Genomic DNA, 26055 nt, shown 5'->3' with positions numbered 1-26055 from the left:
TCAGCTGTAGTTTATGACTGTACTTACCATTTTTCAAATTTCCTGTCAGTGGGTTTGAATCACTGGTGTGTGCAGATGGATCAGCCAAACATAGTCAAATATAAAAATAATAAAATAATCTGATGGACTCCAAAAATATAAAGTCACCTGTAGCTGTACAGCAAAATGTGATTGGTTACAGAGCATGCTTTTGATTTCTTGTGCCAAACCTTTGAGCATGATGTGAATGGACATAACTGCATTCATGATGAGTAAAACACAGGCCGTACTGTCTAGATTAAGAACCTCAGTCAGTTTTTTCTTGGCTTGCCGGGGTCTCGGTGGACTGGTCAGGCTCAGCGGCGGCCTTGCTGGCCTCCTTCTTGCTGCCTTTCTTGGAGCTGTGTTTAGGAGTGCCATTCAGGATGCTCTCTGAGGTGTGCAGTGCCTGGAAGTGCTTCCTGGAGCCCAGCAGGGACGGGTTGTTGACCAGCGTGTACAGCAACTGCCACCGAGCGCGGATCCTCTGACTGCTAGTTGCCTTATTGGGCCTGTTCTCCTGGATCCCTGCAAGCATGGAGGAGGAGCAGGCTGTCAGGGCAGAGGGAGGCACCACACTGAAGGGTGGAGGGTCTCTCTCCAGATTTCCTGGTTTTGGTTAGATGTTTGGATGCTAACTGAATGAATGGTGACAAACAAGCTAGGTGCTACATGGGTCTGTACCTTCCTCTGCGTCTCGTATTTTCTGTCCACATCTGCCGCCCTCGATCATTATGTCCAGCAGCAGCCCACAGAAAGCCTTCATCACCGGGTGCGACTGGCTCACCTCCACCTTCAAAAACTGAGTGTAGTATCGGTAGGCTGGATGGGGTCAAAGGTCACAGAGTAAAAGTCAGACTCAGACCATTTACTGGTGAATGTGGTTTTGTCTTTTCTTTGACACCAAATCACCTGGAGAAACTAGAACCAGATCTTTTTTTCCCGCTGCAGCCTCACAGCTGATGCTTATCATGCCACAGAACTGCATTACATGCTTTTAGTCATTTCATTGACCCATTAGAAGCCACACTGTTGTACTGTACCTGGGTCGTAGGACTCTGAGGTGCGGTGCAGCAGACTGACATCAATACGACCAAGATGGATGATGTTGAACAAAGCTGTGATCACCATTCTCCAGATGGCGACGATCATTCCCAACACAGTGTTGATGAGGAAGAGCAGGTAGGTCAGGAGGAAGAGGCTCTCTCTGCAAATCATCACAAAAAAATTGAAACTGGATCTCCATCATGTGAAGTTTCAAATGTGATTATCCTTTATATCTTTTTGAATATATCTTTTACGTACCCAAACTTAATAAAACTGCAGCACTAAATTGATGGAGCACTTCTCTAATAATTATATTCTGTACAATTTATTTCTAATATTCAGCTTTCCTTTTATTTTAACATTTTAATCTTACACATAGCTCTGGAATTAATATTTCAGGAGAGAGTTATTTCTATAATATTCTACGAAACTGTCTGTTTTAGTCTGTAAACAGAACAAAACTTGCAACACTGAGGATAAAGCAGTAATATACATTTTTCGCGTATTTAAAATATAATGCTATAATTCACTGTGAAATTGCAACAATTAACTTAGAAAAACACCTTTAACAAGTAACAAGACCACAACATTTGATACCTGTTTTTCAAGTCCCTTGTTCCAGCTTCCTTTTTGATGAAAGCAAATTTGGCAGTCACATGCTGAAGCGCTGTGACCAGTAACAGTGTGACCCAGGCAGGCCTGACACATCACAAACAACAGTGATGGAAATGAAAAAAGACAATTGTTACCTCTGTTTTGATCAGAAACTACAAAGAGAGCTGCATGAGATGTTGCTGACCCACCATGCTTTCCCTGCGATTTCAAAGACGATAATGTTACGGCCGTGAAAAATAGGGATGATGATCAAAAACACCAGGAACAAGAAGCAGATGAAAAACACGACAGTCTGGATCGCCATTGCTGCAAAGAAACAACACATAAACCAATTGGCTAATGTTTGGAGCATAGTCTCGTGGCAATATGGTGCTAATTTAATTTTGATGTTTTCATGAGTTGTTATAGAATGATGATCTGTAGCTTTACCGAAGCAGACAATTGCAGCCTGATATCCTATTAAACCCATCCAACAGACGACACCAGGCTTAGATGGAGAGATGGTTTTCTGGCTGTTACAAATGTTGTAAATGTCTCCTTTATAGAGTCCTCTCAGGTTTGACCTGAAACAAGGGAAATATCAATGTTAAATTCAGACAAGATAGAATCTAAGATAAGCCTAAAAAAGCCAACAGGTCACCTGTTTTGCAACAATAGCTTCCATTTAATAAGATAAAAGATTTATTTCCTCCTCATCTAGGTTGATTATTCTATTTGGATTAATTCAACTATTTGACTTAATTTCCCCTTTGATTTTTGTTGTTGTTGTTGTTTTTCTCTCTTCCACAAATTCAGTCGTGGTGAAATGCTCTGTGCTTGTTAAAGCTCTGACTGGAAACCTCCTCATAGAAAGAGCCAGTGAGGCTCATAAAAAACATACAGAAATACAATATATACTGAGCTTCCAAGATAAAAACAGGATTAAGAACTAAAAAAGTATTGTCATTAACATTCAAATTATCACATTAGGATAATCCATTGTAACCAGTGACTCTCTCTCTGTGGAGCTTTAAACACATACCTGTGAAGAACCATGCACCTCAGGAGCATAACGAGACTGACCAGACAAGAGAGGGTCATTGCACACAGGTAGCACACTGACACGGTGAAAAAGAAAAAGAAAACACATAATAAGTCAGTGTTCCTCATACATGGTTAATATGTCAAACACAAATAGGTAAATAAAAATCAATAAATAAAAATAAAGCAAATTTTTGAAAGGGCAGCCTCTTACCTTCCAGCAACCAAGTGTAGAAGGTCACGATCTTGACGACCTCCATCCTGTCGTCTGACAGGACGATCCCAAAGCCCAGCAACAGGAAGGCAATGTTTTCATCAATACCAGCACGAACAATGTGGAGAGTGGGGACTACAGTCACAACCAACAACAAGGCCGTCTGAAACAAAGTGACGTCACATACAAGGTGTTTGGGCTCCACAAAGATTATCAACTTCACTTTATAAAAACTAAACATTATAAAGCGAGAGTTAAAGCATTATTAAATTCATCATGTATAGAGCTTTCTTCCAACACTGATACCAATTAGTATCATTTAACACATAAAGATGAGCTTGTTAATTCAGAGATAAACCTTTGTAATTAGATATATTTGTATCAAAGTAGGGAGAGTGCTTTATAAATAATGTATTAAGCACATAACTAATGGTGCATAGTGTGTAGTTACTTCAAAGTGTCACCAGACAAACAGTAGCAAATATATTCAGTCAGATTTTAGAGGTAATACGTGGTGATGAAGCTGATGGAGATCTTACATGATATATGGCCACTAAAGCAACAAACACAGACACAGCCAGTTTGAGCGGGAAGCGAAAAACTGAAAGACAAGAAGAGAGGCAGATTTTTCACAAAACTCACTGTCATCACACACTTAAGTCAGTGTATCATTTATAATGTAAAGCTGTATTGGTGGAAGGACACTCACCTTTATCTGGCAAATAAATATAACCCTTCAGCACCTCCTGTATTCTCTCTGCCACTGTCGGCTTGTCTGTAGTTGTGGAGCTACAATCATGAACAGATCACGTTAGCCAAATACAGTATCAGAGTTGTTTCTACAGTATACGCTCAAATAATGACAGTTGCCTGGTGGAATTTCTAACAATAATATCCCAGCTCTAAAGATGTATGTAAAAGTCCAAACCAAAGTCTGTAAATGAGAGCAGGAAGTACTGGCAGGCCTACTGTATCTCATAGAGCTTTTACCAGACCTCTGACTTTAGAAAAGAAGCACAGGTGAAACTAATTACTGAAATGATGAGTGCATTTCATTCAGGTGAGCTGGTTCCCAGTGCTGGTGTTGTGTTTGTGGGACAGCTTGTTCCACTTGTACTTCTCCTGTGATGGGTTTATGAGCTGATTAATGGCACAGAATCACTCACCTGACAGTGGAGGACTTTTTCTTGAGAAGACACTTCACATAGTTGTTGTAGTAGCTGCTGTCAAGGTCCTGTGAGCAGAATACATTAGACATCAATCAAGAGACCTTGTATGACTTGTCGCTGTAACTAATAAGATCATGATCTAATTGCTGATCTTCACTGGAAAACTTGATTCTGGAGCATCAGTACAAAGGGAGGTGGGTGAATTTATTTCAAAACTGTCCAGCTGTGAAAATTGAGCCCGCATGCAGCAAATTGTGATTTGTTGCTAGGTGACGTCTTGAGTTTATATGACAGGAGCAGAGGGGAAAAGTGAAATGATGTAACATTAAGAGAGACAGTGCCCATAAAAACCACCTCTATGGTTGTCTGGACTGATGTTGATGGTTTAATTCTTCCCATGGGCATTATGGGTTTATATCAATGAAGGTTCAATAGCGGAAACACCATGTTAGCTCGACCAGCTCTTCAGCTCAGACTCAACGCTCTGTTCCTGTTTGTCCAATCCTCCTTGGGAGTTTGTCCTCAGTCAATGTGAGGGTATAAGGGCAGGGGATGTTGTAATGATGCTATGTAAAGCCCTTTGAGACAAACTGTTGGGCTATACAAATAAAATGATCTCGCCTCACCTCTGCTGCTCTGCTGCTCTGTTGCTTTGCCTTTGTGATCTTGCCTGTTTTCTGACCAGGCATCCACAGTGGATTAAAACCACTAGGGCCTGTGACACTAAAATCATCCACCTCTTTTGGAAAATGGGGGCTTCCAGCCTGTTATATTCTGAGGTTTTAATACACTTTAATCATCAATATTTAGTTAAACACACAACAGGGAGGCTTTCATTGTCAGAGTAAAAATACAAGTTTGAAAGATGAATGGCTGCTTGTTTGTTTGTTAACTCTAACCCACCACAGGGAGCTCTGAGTCTAAATCACTGAAACAGCAGACTGTGACTAAATCTGCTGTTGTAACAAACTCATTTGTTTGAAAGGGGGGGAATATCACCTCCCTTGTCATAATCTGCACAAGGACGCTGAGTTAAACCCATTCTGTCCTGAAAAAGCTGCTTACAGTAATCACGGTTATGTTTTACATAGTTGGAATTCATGTTTCCTGCTTCACAGACAGTTTAGATGTTGTATTTACACGTATAAATCATAAAGAATTAAAATGCTTGATTACATTTTTTTGTCCTGACTGAATATTGCCTTTTTCTCACCTCATCCGTCTCTGGTCCTTTGACGAACAGCAAAATGAACTTGACACAGAGGTAGGCGAGGCAGGCCAGCTGAGGAAGACTTGCAAACAGAGCGTAGAACTTATAGATCTGTGAAAAAGGAGGAAAGAGTTGAAGGGTCAGTTCATGTTTTATTTACTCAGATTTTGAGCAATCACAGTGATTGCACAGCTAGTCTAAGCTAAAGCTAACTTATTTGGTTTTCTCCATTTACTGCATCTGAAAAATGAACATGAATGCTCCAACATTTTAATAATTGAGTTTGTAATGTAAACATATAGGCTAAAACAGTACCTTGATCATCGTGGAGAAAAGTAACACAGAGCTAGAAACTTGTCTTGCTAATATCTAATTAACCTCATTCACACTGTGCACACACACATTAACTTATCTGACAATAACAACACACATACACTCTTCCCCTTTTAGCATACTTTAATACTTCCGTAAAACATTTTGTATGTTGATACATTACAAGTGTCTTGCCTCTGGAGTCTTTGGACAGTCAAACTTTTGCCACACCAGGACCCCAAAGTGACTGAAGGAGAGGAGTGCACCAAATACGTAGCCTGATTTACGCTGCAGAGTGCCACAGGCCAACAGAGGATAATACAGGACTGGATAGTAGAAGATGGCAATTATCTTCATGTACTCTGACAAATGAGAGATAACAGAGACAAGTATATTATTCTGTTGACCATGTGAAAATGTTGCCTCAAAATATTTTCAGTCTCAGCAGCATGATAGAGGCTGATCTTGATCATTTTCTCCTTTGTAGGAACTCAAGGTCCCTTAAACATTAACATCTCTCTTATGTAACTCTATAGAAGCTTATAGCTCTTTTAAAAATCCTACACTCACATGTAAATTGTAAATATTTGGATTGGTATTGAATACTTTCTAATCAATACTATGCAGTTGTCCTAAAAGTATTTAAAGTTTCACTTTGAGTGAAATATGGCTTTTCTTTTTCTCCACTTACTACGTATAAAAAGCTTTATGGCATATTAAACCAACACTAAGGAACTTTTCAACCTTCATAAAATATTTTCATAACTTTTGTGATGATACATCGACTTACAACAAGTTGAATGACACCTCTGTCATGGCCTGAGGGGGTCTGTATCTCTTTCTCTGGCACTAAGCAGCTTTGAGGAGCATGGTAGGAACCCTGCTCTCACGCTAGTGTTCATGGGAAATGGAGTCTTCCTTCACTTTCACTTTTGCGAGTCACAACAAGGAGGGAACAGGCAAAACGGCACTTTAGCAATGGATTATGTTTGTGTTTTCACTTTGAAATGATCCACTGGAAACAGAAACTTAGTTTTGATGTCTTTTGTTAATTTTAATGCAGGATATTTACAGGGCTTCACGCTAGTGTTCATGGGAAATGGAGTCTTCCTTCAGGCAAAACACTACCGCTTTGGTCCACAGGCGCCGCCAAACTCAACCAAAACTGAAAGTTCTTTAGTACTGCTTTAAAGAAACAGTTACTCTGCGTGAGTTTGTATTCTTAGACTGCACAAGATTTAGATGTTTAATTGTAAATTTGATAGAATTACTTGTGACCAAAAAGATATTTATGAATAAAACAAACATAAAAATGTGCACCTTTAATCTCTGCTGGTGTATCTTTGGAGAAAGGCAGTGGGTCTGGGGCGATGACCAGCATCGCCAGCTTACTGAACACCAGTCCAAACACTGCCATGACCAAGCCTTTCTCCTGAGTCTGGTCCAGGAAGTTGGTCGGGCTGGGAAATAAAACAGGAGCATTTGGTTCATATGAGACAATCCTGCAGTCTGATGTTGTGTTTATGTGTAGGTGTACTCAGCCCACCTGAAGATACTGGAGGATCCTCGTGCAAAGCCTTGGCAGAGTTTGTTTTTCCTGGAGAGAGCTGCCAGGATCAACATGACCACCAGCTGCAGGGGAATATGAACTTCATCAGGACTTTGTATAAAACAGGCTGTACTGGAGAGCATCAGCTAAAATATGTGACTGTTTTCCTGCTGTTGACAGACTCAAACATCATGAAAAGGACAGATGTGGACAACCCTGAGGGGTTTTATCCTTTTATTGTTGTGTTTTTATCTGTGAACTGTTACCTTTACCGCCTTTGAATCACTATGTGACCCTGTTGAAAGTTACCTCAACATTTTATAAGTGTGCGGCTATGGGCTGAATTGAGTACGTAAACTTAACTTTCATTTCTTTGTTTCCATCGATCATGTCTGTTTTCTTCAGTGATTAAGTTCCATGAGGAATCTCTGGGGACTTTAACTACAGTGCATGCTGGGAAGTCCACTTATCTTTGTTCAGAGTCTTTACAAACTTAATCTAATGATTTTTAGACTAAACCATCTGCAGTTTCCTCATTCAACTCATCATTTCAAGTCAGAATGATTCATTTTCAGTTTCTTAGTTTCTCAGTGGTCTGAAAATAACAACCACACATTTTAGGCTAAACTAACATCAATCAAACTAACATATTTATTCTAATGATAAAACACTGTTAGATTCGACTAAATGTCTATGATGATTTTCTCTTGGGTGCCTCATATAAAGAACCGTATTTTGCTGAGAGCAGTGCCTTGTTATTTCTGCTCAGCTGCAGTGACCCAGCTGTCACAGTTTATTATCTACTGAACAAGGAAATTGGCCCATGTTCCCCCTGTGTACAGTATGAAGGGTCTCTCTCTGGACCGAGTTAAAGTGGCCCTCACTCGTAATTGGGTGAAGGTGAAATGAGGGTAAACATCGTTAAATTTGACATAAGTCTGAAACAGACACAGCTGACGCTTCAGAAAAAAAAGTCCCACGAATTTGAAGGAAGATGGGAAAAAAAAAACGTTTCCATGTATCCTGTATTTATAAGGAGGATGAAGAGGTGTAAATGTCTTCTACACATTTATATGAATTAGTAATGTTTATAATCTCGGACTGTGGAGCTGGTTTCTCCAGCTGTTCAAAGATTCAAACTTTTAGTTGTTTCTAATGCTAGGTGTTGGTTGTTACCAATTTTTATCCATAAAACTGCACCACACAAAGTGGTTAGATAGGCTACTAAATATTTACCCTCTCTAAATGGGAGGTGTTAAAATCCTGTCTGTTCTGTTGAGTTCTGTATAGCTAGAGTGCTATAAAGTATGGTGGCCCTGAGAGCTCAAGTTAAAAAAAACACATTAAAAAAAGATTCATAACATGAGCAAATAAACAAACATAATAAATGTGTTCAAATTTATTCAGTTTAGGCATAAAAACCAACCACTCCTCCACCCTCAATGTGACTGTGGCCTTCAGATTGTCACCATGGTTACTACAGTACAATTACAGTTATGTAAAGGCACTTAAACTACTGTGTTAGGTTCAGGAAATAATTTGGGTTCAAATAAGCCTACTTCCTTAACAGCCGAGGTCATATTTTACTGTAGGAAAAAACATGTGTCTCTACATTTGAGCCATACAGTCACTATTTGGACTTGAATATACTCACAGATATTGACAGCATGCATATGTTAAACAGGTTGTCATCTGCCGTGGGGTCACATGGTAAAATCACTCTGTGGCGACAAAAGGAAATTGTGAAATAAGATCAGAACAAAACACCTGCAAATGTGTGAGAGACAACAGAGAGAAATGTTTGAATGTTGTGATCCAAAATTGCCCCTGTTAATATCTATATCTTGATAAATAGCATCATTTTACAACTTATGTATTAGACAGTTCAATGCTTCAGAATTTCAGGATCAGAATTCATACTTAATTTGTGAGCAGCGTCTGCTTTCATTGGACATTAATCACAATAAGAAGTCAAATCATATCTGTTCTGCATGCTGTACTTAATAACTACGGTAATGGAGATTTACCATGACATTGTCAAACTTCACCCTGACAGGATTTTCATACTCACTCTTTAGGTGGTTTGGTTGGCTCTGCGTTGCTGGAGTACCAGTCTGAGTAGTCATAGTAGGAATATTCAAAAGGCTCAAATTCAACTTTGCTGTTATTCATGGCGGCTGCTTGGTCGAGTCAAACAGGTGAAGCAGGACACAGGTAAAGATCCAGAGAGGTCGGGACCCTCTTCGTCCTCCCAGTCAGACAGGTAACCGCAGCTCCGTGATCTGCTGGTGCTGTAACGTGGCGGGACAGTTTGGCCCAAACACCCCCGACACATTCCAGTCCAACCAAGAGCCAAACACAGCAGATTAACAGCTGCTCAGAGGGGAGTGAGAGAGGGAGAGAGAGAGAGAGTTTCAACATCACAATGAGAGAGGGAAGAAGTGAAGGAAGAAACTGACCCAAAGTGACCTCTGCTGCTCCTTAAAGTGACAAGTTCAAAAATGTTTTTATTCAAGATATGAGTCGAATTGTATCAGTAAAGATTAATATAAATCATTATGCAGCTTTCAGTAGATTCTCATCCATGGTGCAGGAAGGAGCCCAGAGGAGTGATAACTGCAGAGACCAGAGTGGCAGAAGGTCAGGCCCTCACAGAGCATCATGGATTCAGTCATCACAATCACAAGAAGAGACGAGAGACACTTTTACAACTAATAACGCCTCAAACATTTACATGTCTTTGTAGATACATAAGCTATGGTTGTACTAGGTAATGAATCTCAGTGAAGACGTTAAATATGTTGTGTTTTCTATTGAAATGTAAGTTTTTTTCAGAAGATGAAATTAGTTAACTGACAGTTAACTGTTGAGTTGGTGGTTCAGTCCAAAAGCAACACACTGAAACCCAAATTTTGCCAAAAGTATGGTGCAAAATGTCATTGACTTTGCACAAAAGCATTTGCCAAATGAATGAAATTAAATAAAATGAATCACACTGCATAAAATCCCTTCTTCACTGTTCTGTTGTGATTGTGTTTTGAGGATTTTATTTAGCTCTACCTGACATTTCTAAGTGCTTCAGTAAAAGCTTCACCAAAGCGCCCAGTGTTTTTGTTCATTTCGAACTTCAAAGTGTTTTTTACCCTCCCTTGTAGGGAAACAGGTTTGCAGCCAGACTGTTTGAAAACACACATACAGTACTGGCGTAGCACCATCACTAATGGACATCAACAGACAGACAGTGTGGCCTGATGGCCAGAATAACAGTTGGACAAGTGCAAAGGTCAAATACACAATCTGTGCAATGAGAGATCTCTTTCTCTACTGTATATTTGTTTGGATTTTTCTTTTAAAATGATTCGAAGACTCAGCTTTCACCCAGGTGACTGATTTAAATGTGGTCAATGATCTGTGCAGTTTTTTTCCAAGCCATATTAAAACTTTCTTAAACCACAAATATACACATCAACCAGAAATACAAAACTAGCAGGATGTGTAACATGCTTGTTCATTTGGTGAAGTGGTCTGACGCAGTTCATCGTGTGATTCTAACATGTGTTGAAATAAAAGCTCTCTGTGTGATCGCTGGTTAAGTAATGTCATTTTTTTCTTCCTTTTTTTGCACTGAAACGTGGCGTTAACCTGTTTGCCTCCCTCCGCCTGTTACTCAACGGACTAATCTCATAATAAGATGAAAATCTCTCATTTAAACACAGGCGACCTTTGTGTGAACAGAGATTAGGAAAAGGCCAAAATCAGAATGTTGTTCATCTGACACGTGAGGTAAAGCTTCAGCTCTGGATCACTCAGGACGCATGTTTTATTTCTATAACTTGATAAGACAGAAAACAACAGACGATCTGCTGCATAGTAACTAATCTGAGCCCAAAACCCCACAACTTTAGCACAAAGGTACATAGTTAGCTCTTTTAGGCTCATCTTGTGGATCAAAGCAAGTGTTGGTTTGAACCACTGGACCCGTTACTCATGGCTGAAAGTGACACAGTTTGCTGTGAAATCAGATGAATCTGCTTTGGCAGTTCAAAGTTTTTAATCTGGATCTGTGAGCTCGCTCATATGACGGAGACCATGGAGGGGCCAGCTGATCTGACCCCATGGATTTTCTACAGGGGCCATGCACGGGACACTCAACGCGCAACTGCTGCTATTTCAAAATAAAAGGCCACCACTGATGTGCTGAGTTTCTGTTAAACCCCAGAATTACAGCTCAGTCGAAGTCAGTGGCAGAAGCGTTTGATGTGTGTGAGACGGTTTTCATGTGTTTGAATCAGAAAGTAAAGTAATACTGAGTGACGTCTCTTATCACACTGACATTTGGTTTGGTTGAGGTGCACCGACTCTGACTTCAACCACAAATGTCTTGCTTTCACTTCTCATTTCAAAGTCACTTTATTCTGAAAGAGCTTCAACACATCCCCTGTTCAGGTTTCAGTGTAGAGATGCTGGGTGTGCTGCAGACACTCTCCTCTCAGCAAACGAGTCAGTGCATCTTATACATTAAGTGTCAGAATAATTACATTACACTGGCCACAAACAAATGAATCCAGGAGTCTGAAGAGTTTCATCACATCAAAAAGCAGGTGAATACTGCCCTCCCCACCTGTCAGGATGGGATTCAATAGAAGTGGCTGACCTTCACTTTATTTTGCAAACTAGTTTTCTTAACTTACATCATGTCATTCTCAGTCTCATTAATTCATTGTTTGAAGTTAAGTTTAGACAAAGGAACAATTTGGTTTGACATGAATGAAGAAATCCTCCTGCTGACTCTCGATGACAGTCATCATCTCCACAGCCACAGGAGATTCCTGTACTGTACATGCTGCCATTCACTTCCTATGAATCTGTTTTGCTGACAGTGTTTTTACACAGTGTTTTTTTTTTTTATTTTTTTTTTTTACTTCCTGGCAATTCTTCTTTATTTATTTATTTTAGTTTTATTAATGTTATCTATAATTGAATGACTGTTTAAAAACAGAAGTGTGCCTGTTCTAACAGAATAATGTCAGCACTGTTTAAAACCCCATCCTGCACTGCAACTATCCATCTCCTAACAAGATAACAACACGGCCTCTTTGACCAAGTTTTTGTCTTTCTTTTTTTTTCTTTACTTAAAGTCATAACAGGCCGTTAACTTCACGTGAGTCCTACACAGTAATTGGAATACACAGAAGACATACAGTAAGCATTGGTCTTCTCCAGACTAAGCCCATTATCCTGACAATGCAACTGGACACGAGGGAAACATTAAACTCACATTGGACTTCCTATCTTATCTATGGTCAAGGCTTAGACTCTCTCTTTACAGATCATACTTGTGTATACGTGTGTGTGTGTGTGTGTGTGTGTGTGTGTGTGTGTGTGTGTGTGTGTGTGTGTGTGTGTGTGTGTGTGTGTGTGCGCGCACATGTCTTTCTGTTGTTGTGAGGACGTGTTTTCCTTGTTAATTACATCATTGTAAACAATGAGGATGTGCTGACCAGTCATTAACATTATAACAGGTGACTTGTTTTATTGTTATGACTGATCTGTGTATGTTTTTTGTTCTGTTTTGTTTTTCTCAATTTTACTGGAAAATAATTAATGACAAATTAAGTTTTGAAATCAAATTATTAATGAATCAGAATGAACTCTTAATACAGCACTAAATCAAGTGTGTGTGCGTGTGTGTGTGTGTATGTGGAGGAGCCCTCTTCTCTGCAGCTCACAAGGTTTTCCTTTCTTTACTTGTTTGTGTTTTTAAATTATGCACAACGAAGCTGTTTCATGTTTTATCAGTGAAAGCCTGGAGGCTACATCACCTTTTATGAGTCATAGTCATGAAAACAGAATCAAGAGCCACTTTCAAGCCATTTGTCCTTTTATGGAGGCATGACAACATGAACATAACATTAATGACAGCAGGGATATACAGTCCATCTATACCCAAACAAATAAAGATCTGCACAAAAAAAAAAAAACATAATCAGAGAAACACTACAGGAGGAACTGTGATGGTGAGTCACTTCAGACACAAATCAAAGTCTAAATATGATACAATTAAACAGCAAGCATGATGATTTTAATTTTCACAAAAACCTGATGTTGAGACAACAAATAATAAAGTGGCTTCTGAAAAAAATAACATCACACAGAATCTCTGATGTGTTATGAAGCAAGTACAGTATGTGTCAAATGTCATTCCTGCAGACGGGGAGATGTGATCTCGATTTGTTGAAGACTGCATGGGTGTCTGGATGACAAGCTCAGTTCTTGAACATGTCACACAGCAGTTTCTCCATGGGAGTGTTTCCGATGGTCCTGTGGAAGAACAGCAGCTCGATCCGCTCCGAGTTCACGAAGCGCAGAGACGGAAGAAGGAGAAGCAGCTTCCCAAACCTAAACAGACACAAAAATAGAATAAAAATCAACTTCTGCGTGCAACAGGACGGAGACAGCACAGCATGCATAAACAATTTGTTTGTATCTTATCACTTATACAACAAGGAAATATTCAATGTAAAAGAAGAAAGATATTCAAGTCTTTGAGGGCAAGTCTGAATTTTAACAGTCTTCCATATTTAAAACAGGAAGTTGTCCTTTTTTTAAATTCAATTTTGCAATTAATAAATCAGAAAAACAAGGTGCACTGAATAATTTGTTGTATTTTACTTCATATTCAACATGGTCAAGCTGAAAAATACATAGTTTTCTTTGATAAATAGGTATGTTGATAACACAGATAATGAACAGTAGGCTACTATGGATTGCTATTTGCATGTATTGAGCCCCCTCTTGTGGCTGAAATTTAGAAAAGGGAGAAATTCAAAAGTAGAGGGGGCTGAATTCAACTCAACAGAAGGTGACCATCAATTTGACTTAATAATTAAAAGAGTATGAAGGGGTGTTTTCTTATTTTTTTATTTTAGAGTGACAGGACATACCTGGCTGGTTGACTGGGGTAGTGTGAGCGGATGTGTTGCCCCAGCATCACTTGAGACTGATCCTGCAGGTTCTCCACTTGTTCTGGATCTTTCAAACCACGAGTCTCTGTGGAGAAGAAAGACAGATTAATTATCCAAATATTATAAAGAGGAGAAGATGCTGCGGAGAATAAAGAGTCACTAAATATAAGCTCAACTATGGAAGCTCATTCCAATCCAGACAGAAAAAATGTAAGTGTTAATAAAATAAATAGATAAATAATCTAATATAATGTAATGTATAATTAAAAATAAGGTAAAAAGTATCACACAATAATAATGGAGCAAAATAGTTTTGTGGCTTACTTTTTAGATACATTTCTCTCTGGAACAATAAAGTTAAAACTGAAACTGAGGTTGAGATATGTTGTGTGTAAATCTGACAGTTAGGCCTCAGGGTGGCACCAGAGGAAAGCTCCTGGAGTAAAGGGCTGATCCTCTAAGAAGAGTGTGCTCGGCCTCCCCCCGTGGGATTACAGTGTTCTGTGGGATCTTCTATGGAAATCTCCCTGATTGCGTTTAGAGTTACTGATACAGTACGGCTGATATAAGTCCTGGGCAGACAACAGGACTGAACTTGTTTGGTTCCTCACCTGGCTTGAAAAGAACAATGGCCTTGAGGCAGGCGAACTCTGTTGGATCGACGGCGATGGCCTTGAAGCGGGTGAAGACCTCCTGCAGGAGGCGCAGGTCGAGACTGGTGTAGCTGGTCTTTCCCTGCATGCCGGGGCAGAGGTCGGGCAGAGAGAGCAGCGGGCAGCTGTCCAGGGGCAGAGACCACTGGATGGCACAGAGAAGGAAGAGCTCGCTCCACGCCTCCTCCAACAGGATCACCTGGTGAAGACGGAGACGGTGAAAATCTAACAAAAACAACTCAAGAGCTGGAAAAAGCAGCTTTGTTTCCAGCTTCACAGAGGAGCTGCTGAGAGAATATACGGAAGTTCTGTGCTGCCACAAAACCATGATGCCTGATGAATGAATATAAAATATTTTTTAAACTTAAAAATAATTATGGCTAAGTAATTTAGACCACCTAGATGGTTTTCAGTTATTTATTATTTTTAATCATAATAATAATTATTAATTATTTTAGAAAAGCACAAAAAAGTCTGGTATCTCAAATAGAGACTCAAAAAGAATATCCATAACTGATTTTTCCTTGTAACTGTTTTTACTTTGGTAAAAAAAAAAAAAAAAATCTAAATTATGATTTTCAAAGATTATTACTTTGGCTTCTACAGAATGCACATGGTCAATGGTGTTGCTGTGTGTTTATAGAATTTTGAATATCTAAACAAAGTGAAATTTGCATTTATTTGTTTGTTTTTCTTGGAAAACAGACAAAAATCAACTAGCAACTTACTGTAAAGTAAAACCACCTCAGTTAATGTCTCACCTGGTCTCTGAAGGGCAGGTTGGAAAACACAGGCAGGTTCTTGGCCCATTTCACCGACATGAAGAGCAGCCTTGCTGACGTCTCATACACGTTTTCAGAGCTGGACGGGTACAGAGCCATGTGATACTCCGAGGACGCTCTCTCTGGCTCGTTGCTGGTTACGTCGATATTTTCATCAACTGAGTCAGAAAAGATGAGTTTAGAACCAAGGGTCACCCACTTAAGTTCATTTTATGTTCTTATATGTACAAAAATAACTGTGAAAATTACAATAGATATTGGACCCCCAATTACATCATCCCTGGTTCTCATCCAAATAAGTCTATTTGCTGTACCTCGTTTCTGTCTACCCTCATTTCTCACTCGATTTCAAGACTTATAACTAATAAAAGGCTGGACATGTTTTCACAAAGTAATAGTCAAAGCTTCTAGTTTCAGGTCAGTGTCAAATTTGTCAATCACATCAAGTCCTTAAAGGTCTAATTTTTTGGATTTTTGCAGAACTCTAGTTTATATACTAACATGTTTGTTTCTCAGTGTGTTCACCATCCATTTGCTACATCCAAAATGTTAAATTCAGAGTGGAGCCTTGATAATGTGAGGAGAGGGCTATTCTCTCTTAATTTTCTCTCTTAATTTTCACTGATGTTGCCAATAATGTTTGCTGGAGATGTTTTCGTTGAGTCAGTCTCAGTGCTCACCGTCCTCGGGCTCCAGCTTGGCGCAGGTTTCAGCCGTCATGAGGCTGGCCATGAAGCGGTGGTTGTTCTGGGGACTGATGCAGCGCTGGGGGACGACGGAGGAGGTGATGGACATGGAGGAGGTGATGTGGGGCCACGTGATGACAGAGCCGCTGGAGGAGGAAGACGAGGAGGAGGAGGAGGAAGAGGAGGAGGTGGGCTCCCGTGTGGTGGCCAGGTGCTCTTTCTCTGGGTCCACATCGATGGAGTCCAGGCGGACCTGAGCTGTGCTGCGAGGCTGCCGCTCATTCTGCACCGCTGCACGAAGAGAAGAACCACAAACACCATGATATACTGTACATCTGTAGTTTGGATTTTAACTTCACACAGTTTCACATGTCAAGCTCAACCAGAGATTATATTTCCTCACTCACCGTCCTTATTCATGCCCGCCTGCAGGCACTTCTTCAGGCGACATGCCTGACACTGGTTGCGATGAGCTTTGTCAACTGGACACATGCCTGTACCGGCCTGGCACCTGTCAACACACAATCAAGCTATTAAGAGGAGTGTCTATCAAAAAAATATTGTGTCTGGCTTCTGATTGAAGGTGTTTTCAAATATTAGAAATGCACTTTCTACTCAGGTTTGTACATTAAAAAAACCACAGACTTATCTGTATTTAAATGAAAACAAAAGCTGAAATGAAGGACTGAATGCCAACCTTTACCAAAATTTGTAACATCCACACTACAATCTGTGATCCAAATGAAAACAGACAATCCTGCGCAAAATTGAAAAAACTAAAAAAAAAAATTGTAAATTTCCAGTAACGATAAACTGACAAATCTAATTTCTGTGAATTTACAAACATATACATATTTAGAAAATATGTAAAATAAATAAATAATTTTAGCAATTTTGTAATTACTATGTATTTTATATATATTCACATATTATCTTAAAGCATTCATGAGCACAAACTAACCAAAACATTAAGTAACTTGAGATTTTGTTTCGTTTACATTTGGATCATGAATAGTGCCTTTGAACAAAAAAAACATTTGTACTATTGTTCTGAAAACATGGCCATCATTTCTTGTACAATATCATATAAAGTTGTGGATTTTGTAAAGTCAAAGGCTGAGAGAATCTTTTGGTAAAAAGTTTTATCATAATTTCCCATAGTGCACCCCATATCCTGTCTAGGTTTACAGGATGGGAACATGACATGATGAGTTTAGGTGTGTGAAGATGTAAAAGCTGAGACATGGTGGCCCAGCAGGAGAGTTGGAGCTTTCTCTTGCCTGTAAATGAGCCTTCTCCTCACGCTGCGTTTGAAGAAGCCGCTGCAGCCGTTGCAGGCGTAGATGCCGTAGTGTTTCCCGCTGCTGGTGTCTCCGCACACTTTGCAGACCAGAGCCGGGCTCAGGGCTTTGCCAGGCGCTGGACTCTTGGCTGTGAGTCAAACACAGTCACACACACACAGACAGGGCAGGTCGGTTAGTTAGTGCCATTCATTTAGCCTGGTATTGTTTCATACATGTGCCTGCCATCTGCACCATCAGCTCAGTCTGCATGGAGCTACATGGTCCCACAAAGCATACGAGTCAATATTGCAACAGACGTTTAGATCTGAAAATCTCATTTAGTGGATGATTATGAAATTTGAACAAATAAATTGCTGGAGGCACATTAACAACTAAAACAAATGATTCAGAGATACTGAAATTAATCCAAATAAACCCATTATTTATAGATAAATCCTGATTGTAGCCTATTGCCCACAGGTCCATGATAAATATGTATTTTTTATTTCTGCTTTAATGAATGTATTTATTCAAAAACAAAGCAGTTTTATGAGCTTGGAGCCATCGTGTCTTTGCTTGGATATTATTAGAAATATGTTTATGTGTGTATTTATGATCCTTTACTTAATAGTTGTGTGGTGTTGAAGATTTCAATACCACACAGATGGTTTTCAGTTAGTCATTATTTTTAATCATTATTATTATTATTATTATTATTTATGATTTTAGAAAAGCACAAAAAAGTTTGGTATCTCAAATAGAGACTTTTCATTAAAAAAAATAAAAAAAATAAAGAATATCCATAACCGACTTTTCCTTGTAACTGTTTTCAAGGCCAAACTTGTTTCCCATCTTTTAGGCTTCACCTGTTGCTGTTGCTGCTGGTGCATGTGGAGCTCTTACCTCCTCTGCTGTCATCAGTCCCGGCGCTGGCTGACGACTCACTGGGGGAAGAGGAGGCCATCATGGGGATCTTCGACAGGTGATCCTCCATCATTTTGCCACTGAGAATCCTGTATCCTCGTTCAGCCACGAATGAAGATGAGAAACTTTGTCGTAAAGTTTTTGTCCTCTTGAATGAGATACAACGTCCGGGATCAGAAAGTTCAAGCTCCTTTTGAACCACGGTGAAAAGTTGAGCTGTGTGTAGCTGTCGGGGTCTCTGCTGGTCTCCAGTGGACAGATGGCAGGTTGAGCCTCTACTGTGTGGAGCTGCAGATGGGCTGGGGTCCTGCCATGAGCTCGGGGCTGACACTTGTTGCACGTCAACAGGTTGCGTGTCGTCCCTCTGGTCGTCGGGGTCGGTCACTGTCTGTGGGTGCTCCTCTGTGGCAGCTCCTCAAAAGGGAGTCCAGGGGGTGGAGGGGGAGGATTAGCCCCAAGCGCTGTGTAAGCAGCATGCCCATTTGTCATCCTCTTAATCTTTACTGTTCATCTACTGGATCAATCAGTCACATTGCCAGAACGTTGGTGCTGCTCAGACTGGGATCTCCATCGAGTCTGCAAACAAAAGCAGACGTGGAAAAAAAAGAAAAGAAATAACAGCGATGACTCCTAAAGCTCTCTACAGTAGAGGAGCTGTAACTTTAGACCAGTTCCCATCCTGCTGCATCTCCCTGTGTCTCCTCTGTCCACGAGGGCATCCATCAGTCAACACGCCTCTTCGGTATCTGCATTTAAAGGAATGATTACATGAGGCGCACATTATTATATTTACCAGCCTCTTCAATTTGTATTTCCCCTCCTTTTCCATCTTTTTTGCCTCTGAATTCCAGCTCTATTTCCCCCCGGCCGTATATTTGATCTGTATGATTGCCTCCCATTCATAATGACTCCCAGTGTTTGCAGAGGAGCTGCTTATTAACTCCTACTTTGCTTTTCTTTTTTTTTTGACAAACTAGAGATCAGCAGCCTCCCTCTCCTCCCACTGAGGAAACAGGTCACAGAGGGAATAATAGAGTTTTGAATGGCTGATATTTTAGGTGTCACTAATTTAGCTCATTTTATAACGATTTCTCATTTTTTAGAAAGAAGCAGGGATCATCAAACATGTGGCTGTTACATGGGGAGCAGCCACCAAGAACCAGGGGGAGAATATGAAACATGCAGCCTTGTAATCACATTTAAATGAAAATGAATTGTTGTTTACTAAAATGTCAGACAATCTGGGGCTAAATGAAAAAAAGCACTACACATTATTGCTATGATTAAAAGAAGCACGGCCGACAAAACAAAAGGAAACAAGCCATTAAAAAAAACTCTTTCTCTGCATGATTGTAAAAAATCAATTTAGAGAAAAGTCACAGAGCATCAACTGTAAAAATCAAGAAATATCCAGTTCTAAAAGTGGAAGCAGGCATCAGGCAGCACCTCTGTTTTTATTGCCAGAACAACTTTCTGCCTGTTGTCCATTATTTGTTGTTCCACACAGTTGAGTGGTTCAAGTGAATGAATCTAAATCTGTAGGGGACGCATGCTGCAGTGTCTCTGACATCTGTCCACTGGCATCTGCACCGACTCTTTGTTTGTTGTTACTGTTTGCTGTTTGTTGTGATTCAGTAACAGCACTAATGAGTGATTTTAGATTGGACACATGAGCATGTCGTATTAATTGATGTTTTTATGCCAGATGACCAAGCTGAAACTAACATCTGACATGTTGTTGCGCTAGATCATTTGGCAAACACTGTTTTGGCCACATGACAGATGTTATATTCACTTTAACTCTGTCTTTCATCTCCACTAACCCCTGTACAGTCTGTCTGTTCGACATCTAAATGTCTTTGTCAGCTGGTTGCTAGTTTTATGTTCAACTAATTTGCTGAAAACAACAATTTTTGTCCAAAGGAACTAAAACAATGAGCTAGTAGACAAAAAAAATTGTAGTCCTGATGGGATCTGCACAGTTGGTGTTTGAGTTTGGACCAGATCAGAAACCATTCACCTGAAGTCTAAGTTTTAAATTAAAACAAATCCTGTAAAAAGCAAAGGTGCCACATTTTACACTTCTAGTTGTAAGTCTCGATTTGATCCAGGTGGGCGGGGCTTGGGGCATGGCTGTGATTGGTGACTGCTTTGTTGTGACATCACAGTCACACAAGTCCTTAAGGTTCAGTTTCTGAATAGAGGCTGTGTGCATTTCTCTGTGGACTGAGGCTTAGAACCTAGACCTGGTTTACAATTAAATAATCTGTCTATACTATACGGGACCTATTGACTTGTCAGAGTTTTGTTTTGGTCAGGTCTGACATCAGTATGTTGGGTTGTGAACACAACACATCATCACCTGTACAGGACACCACTTAGTAAGCAGTTGCTTATCAATAGATCCATCATCCATCCTTAAATTCTGTTTCTCCACTCTACAAAACAACTGAGGGAAATCTCTGTCACCCAGTGCTCCATGCTATATTCACCAGCTGGTCTCTGTGTCTGCTGTTTAGCAATAAGCAGGAAGTGTAGAGCTCTGTGAACCAAACGTACATCAAAAATCAGTTATAGCTGCTTTAAAGAGGACATATGCAGGATCTTTAGGTTAACTGTGCTTCATTTTTACCCTAACTTAACAGCTTTGGAGTACTTGTGATGGTTTAATAAATAAATAATATTAAATTATGAATTATTATACATTATCAATTCTAATAAATGACTTGTAACTTGTTACAGGGAGAACGGAGGCTCTCTGCCTTCCACCCAACATCTCTTGGCCGAAAACTAACCTTGCAAGATCATTCCCTTCGACCTGGTGTCCCAGTTCTCGTCTCAGCAGCACCGCAACCCTAAGCACCCCCTAACCGGTAATCTCTTGTTTATGAGAGATAGGACTACACATGTTGTAACACGTTTATGATAAATAACGTTATCCACCGCTCCATGGATTGCTTTCCCGTCGACTTTGTTGAAAACAAATGCACATGGCCGGGAGGACGGTTAGCAAAACAGTGGAAAAGCGACAGGACTTGCATAGTTCCCCTTCAAATCATGACTTCACCGTGAATGATCACAGTATAACACATACTGTAGTCACTTGATCTATTATCAGTATGAAAAATATTGATTCTTGCACCTTTAATCAACTCACAATTTTACCAGGAACATAAACTAGAGCCAATTAATTCATGCTGAATAATTGGTTATTTAATTTATTTCATTTTATTATTGGTATAATCTGCAAAAAAAAACTTCAAACAACTGTCTTTTTAAACGCTTTATCTCTGTTAAACTCTAAGCAGAAAATTTGCTTGAAGAGCAAAATTAAAGTTGATGTCAGCAAGTTTCAGATCCACAATAACAAGGCCCAGCCATAATTGGAAAAACAAAGTGGAAAGCAGTTAAGTAGATTAGAGTTTGACCACATTTTGTCTGCCTGGGCACCAGCCGCAGTCACCACGAGACAGAGGGGGGAAAGAAACACAATTAGCTCAAAAGATTAAAAGAGCAGTGAAGACACACTTCTTGTGGGCATCTTTAGCCATATGGTGGCTACTCTCTTCATCCTTGGCCAACACACTGTTGACCTTTGTAAGATTTACCAGTTAATTAGTCTTCTCAGGTCAGGCTCTCTGCGCCAGTTCACCCAATTACACGCTGATTACTGACGGAGCCTTTTTTATTTTGTACGAGGGAAGCTGAGATCAAGGCTGACAGAAAATAATTTGACCCCCCCCCCCCCCCCCTTTTCTTTTGCTGAAAAACAGGAAATGTGCTCACTGTTATAAAACTACAAAGTGGAGATAAATAGTCCAAAAACACCACATGGTGCATCAGAATCAGAGGATATATTGTTTACTGTTTTACTTTTAGCTTCTTTTTCAGGTGGAATTAATTTCTGATGCTGAATTACTTTCTTGCTGGGAGTGGGTGGAGTCTTGACAAGACAAGATAATTTTCAATTCTCCAATAATCTATAAAATAGCATATTGCATCACTGATCATTTTAAGAGACAACTTTAATATGCATTCTGTGCAGCACAGATTGTAAATTGAAGGCAGTTGCGAGAGAGACAAGACAGGCCAGCGAGGCTGTTTAGCATGTTAACTAGAGGTAAAGATGTGATAGAGTGAAGATTGGTCTGCTTTCCACCTCTGCAGACAGCTCTTGGTGAAGGATTAAGTGTGATGCTGATTTTCCAATGTTTATTCTGCACTGTTAACAACTTTAAATGCTAATATTAGCTAAGGGAAATTTACAAATTTAGCTGAAAGGCAGTGGACTGAAACAGTTTTATTTGCTTGTTAGCGAATTTTAGAAATGTCCTCAAAACTTACATGATATTTTTACATTTCTGTTACATTTGATACTTGTGTGGATATGACATTTCAATTTGAATGTATTTTTAATACAAGGAATTACATTTTTGATTTTGACAAAGGTGAAATTTGGCCATATAAATAAACCTTCCTGAACATTTAACTAATGCTTTTTATTTTACAGTTAAAAGAGTAAAGTATTACAGAAGTGACATTGAAAATTAAAGCAGTTGTGCCACCAGCACCAGGTCTATGATTCAGACCAAAACCAACTAACTGACTAGTATCTGACTCATATATTATGCAGGTGTAATTTACTTATGCTGGTGCTTCCTTTTAATATCTTATGAGCAGAAGGACCTCATGAGTGATGGGATTATTGCTTTATTATTTATTGAAATCATGTGTATTATCCACTCAAATAATATGTGCTATGCATGAAGGGTTATGTTTGGCAAAGCCTCAATTATTAACCTCTGTTATAATTACTATAAAGTAATTAAAGAAGGATAATGGGTGTTAACATTGTAAACAAAAGGCCTTCCTCTTAAACAACTGATCAATTGTTAACCATCAGTATTGACTACCAGCCTTATACTGGCAAAGACCATCTCACTGCTTTTAGATTTTTCTAAATGAACAATATGAAAAACAAACAAACAGGATAAAAATATTATCAGCAATTTAAAGAAGTTTCCTGTGCACTTTAATTTTACAACTTTTTAACTTTTTGATTGCTGTCTGTTGATGTTTGCAGGACCTGGTGTGCGCACTATTCACCGTTACTACAGAAACTACTTTGATCATTCCCTGAGAAAGACAAACATGCATGTACTCGGGTGTGCCCTGTATAAAAGTGACACCTGCTGCATGAGTGTGAAGCTGTTGAGCTGCAGATCAGATCTGCTCTCTAAGTTTAGAAGATGACTCTGCCGTTGAGATGAGTGGCTGCAGCCTGCTGTCCCGGGCCAATCGCAGCATTAAAACAGTTTACATAATAATAATAAGCTGAAGTACACTGTGACACCATCAAGTTTTAGGTGGAGACTTGCTTACACGAGCAGGCCATAGATTATGCGAAGACAAATAGATTAGCTCGGGAGCAGCCTAATATTAGAACTCAAAGAATGATTAGAGGAACCGTGTTATGTAATGACATTAATGAGTCGCTGCTATGCCTAATATGAGAGTCTGAAAACAGGTCTATTGAGACAGCACAAACCTCCATCAACAGCTCTACGTCTGATTTTGCTCAGATTTCTACTATTTTTCAGTCTGTCGGAGGTTAGTGACCATTAAGAGACAAGTTTCAGACACTGGTCACAGCAGAATCACATGAATTGGTCTTTAGACTGAGGTTGTGTCCAAAATCATGTGCTTATTATCAACTTCCTATTCACTAACCACAGAGGTCAGTGGAGGGGACTATAGACTGAGCTCATCTGTAAAAATGAAAACGCATTTCTCCACACCAGTTTTCTGTCTTTCAGCATGAATCAATGCATAATTCATAATTTATGATGGTCTACAGCTTGGTTATTGACCATTGGTTGGACCACTTCTTTTCATGTTGCATTGGAATACTATACTACTACTGTAGTCCACTGCATGGAGTTTTTTTTATTATTATTTTATTGTATGTGTTTGATATATACAATTCCCATGGTAAAATGTGCACATACTGTAGACATATTCAAAAATATCTATATGGTACTTTTTTATTTGGTGCAAGATGTTGCAACCATACAGTATATTCTATGAGGGTTTATTAGACAGCATGTATGAAATCCTATTCATATTAATATGTTTTTCTTATTAATAATGTGTATTTGCATCAAATTTACTGATTAGAGCTTAAAATACTAACATTTAATGGTCTTAATATATACGTATTAATTGTGGAATCATTACTTTATGATTGACCGGATTTGTCATTTATCAGAAATCTGACAGATCGATCCTGACTGAAAACTATTTTAAAAAGTCTAAAAGTAAGAAAAATAAAAGTCCTGAAAATGGCTTAAGAATTTAACATTTTGTTATTTGATTATACGTTTTTTTTTTTTTTTACAGTTATCATAAAATTTGCATATTTCTTGATTGATTATTTTAAATCTTGATTTGTGAATTGGTTTCTTCAGTTGACTACTATGTTGCATAACTCCCATATGTCCTCAGGTGTTGTGATGAATCTTTGTTTCACATCTGTTGTTCGCACATTACAACACATCCGATTACATCACCACCTTAACCTTACCTGCCTGAGCAGGCCACAAATATGAAAGAGGATAAAATAACATACGCACACACACAGGAGGAGTGTGTTACCACGGATCATGAGGGAAACTCAAGGAGTGTGGAGATGAGGAGGAGGGGGGCTGTTAAATCTGATCTGACCAGTGCTGACGATAGCAGTGTGGCTGCGTCCTCACATCAGCCTTGCATCAGTGTGTGTGTGTTTGTCTATGTTATATAACAGTGTGATAAAGCTGCCTTTGGGATCTGACTGTGGCTGCTGAGCCTCTTACCTGTGTGTCAGGTGTGTCAGGTGGAAAGCTCTGGCAGCAGATCTTCATCTTCCACATCAGTCATCTCAGTGAACGTTGAGCTGACTGAAAATACACGTTGGTCTGTGAACACAGGGAGATTTTCATTGTTTTAACAAATCATCTGAATTGTACTACATTTCTGATTCCTGTCAGTTTCACTGACTATTTAAAAAAAAATTCTGTGTATCTACATGGAAGATAAATCTGATGAACTTAATCACAGAATACAAATTAAAAAGGCAAGATTAAATACTGAGCATATTTATTGCTTCTTTTTTTTTTTTACATTTCTCTGTAGGTTTGCTGGCATCAGTCAGAATAATATTTGTACCTCTCTAAACATCTTCAACGCCGACCACGACTCCACCGACAGCCTGAGCGATCATTTCACCAGCAGTGCATCAAACGCCAAGAGGAAAAACTGCCTCACACTTAACGTTTACTATGTAATCGTCATGTTCACACTTTGAAAACTACATTTTATTATGTCCCCATGTTCGTGTTTATCTGAAGTTCTAATCATTTCAAAGTTACTGTTTTTGCTACTTGGTTGTTGTCTTCAGTTTCTTATGGAATGACCCTAACCCGCATTCGGCCCTAAACAATTCTGGGGCCCTTACAGATGCACTGGAGGCTGGTGTGTGTTTGTGTGAATGTGTGTGTGCATAAACTGTTGGCCGGACTGTGGCTGGCTGCGCGTCCCGCTCTCTCTCTGTCCTGACCTAGATCTCTG

The 26055-nt window shown here is 39.5% G+C and overlaps 2 protein-coding genes across 2 annotated transcripts; both read right to left on the bottom strand.

The window, feature by feature from the left end:
* Positions 1-286: 286 nt before the first annotated feature.
* LOC311002188 (receptor for retinol uptake stra6-like) lies at positions 287-9326 on the bottom strand (the record flags this gene model as incomplete). The annotated part of the gene is made up of 17 exons (XM_083993455.1): positions 287-570; positions 703-840; positions 1062-1225; positions 1663-1764; positions 1869-1986; positions 2110-2243; positions 2702-2777; positions 2915-3077; positions 3454-3515; positions 3624-3703; positions 4081-4148; positions 5297-5404; positions 5801-5967; positions 6926-7065; positions 7152-7237; positions 8809-8875; positions 9226-9326. The coding sequence occupies 17 exons, from the start codon at positions 9324-9326 to the stop codon at positions 287-289; spliced, it is 2058 nt and encodes a 685-aa protein (XP_083849581.1).
* A 3809-nt stretch (positions 9327-13135) lies between these two features.
* On the bottom strand, positions 13136-25402 carry LOC311003900 (photoreceptor-specific nuclear receptor-like). The gene is made up of 9 exons (XM_083995807.1): positions 25302-25402; positions 18427-19193; positions 17521-17671; positions 16648-16751; positions 16235-16531; positions 15534-15712; positions 14731-14971; positions 14099-14204; positions 13136-13553 (listed from the first exon to the last, which is right to left on the bottom strand). Exons 2-9 carry the CDS (start codon positions 18518-18520, stop codon positions 13421-13423), a joined length of 1305 nt encoding a protein of 434 aa, XP_083851933.1. The 5' UTR covers positions 18521-19193; positions 25302-25402; the 3' UTR covers positions 13136-13420.
* Between the last annotated feature and the right edge of the window lie 653 nt (positions 25403-26055).

Source organism: Trachurus trachurus (genome assembly GCF_905171665.1).
Source record: "Trachurus trachurus genome assembly, chromosome: 3".
NCBI lineage: Eukaryota > Metazoa > Chordata > Actinopteri > Carangiformes > Carangidae > Trachurus > Trachurus trachurus.
Note: the sequence above shows the minus strand (reverse complement) of the source record. Positions and strands in the feature narration are given on the sequence as shown.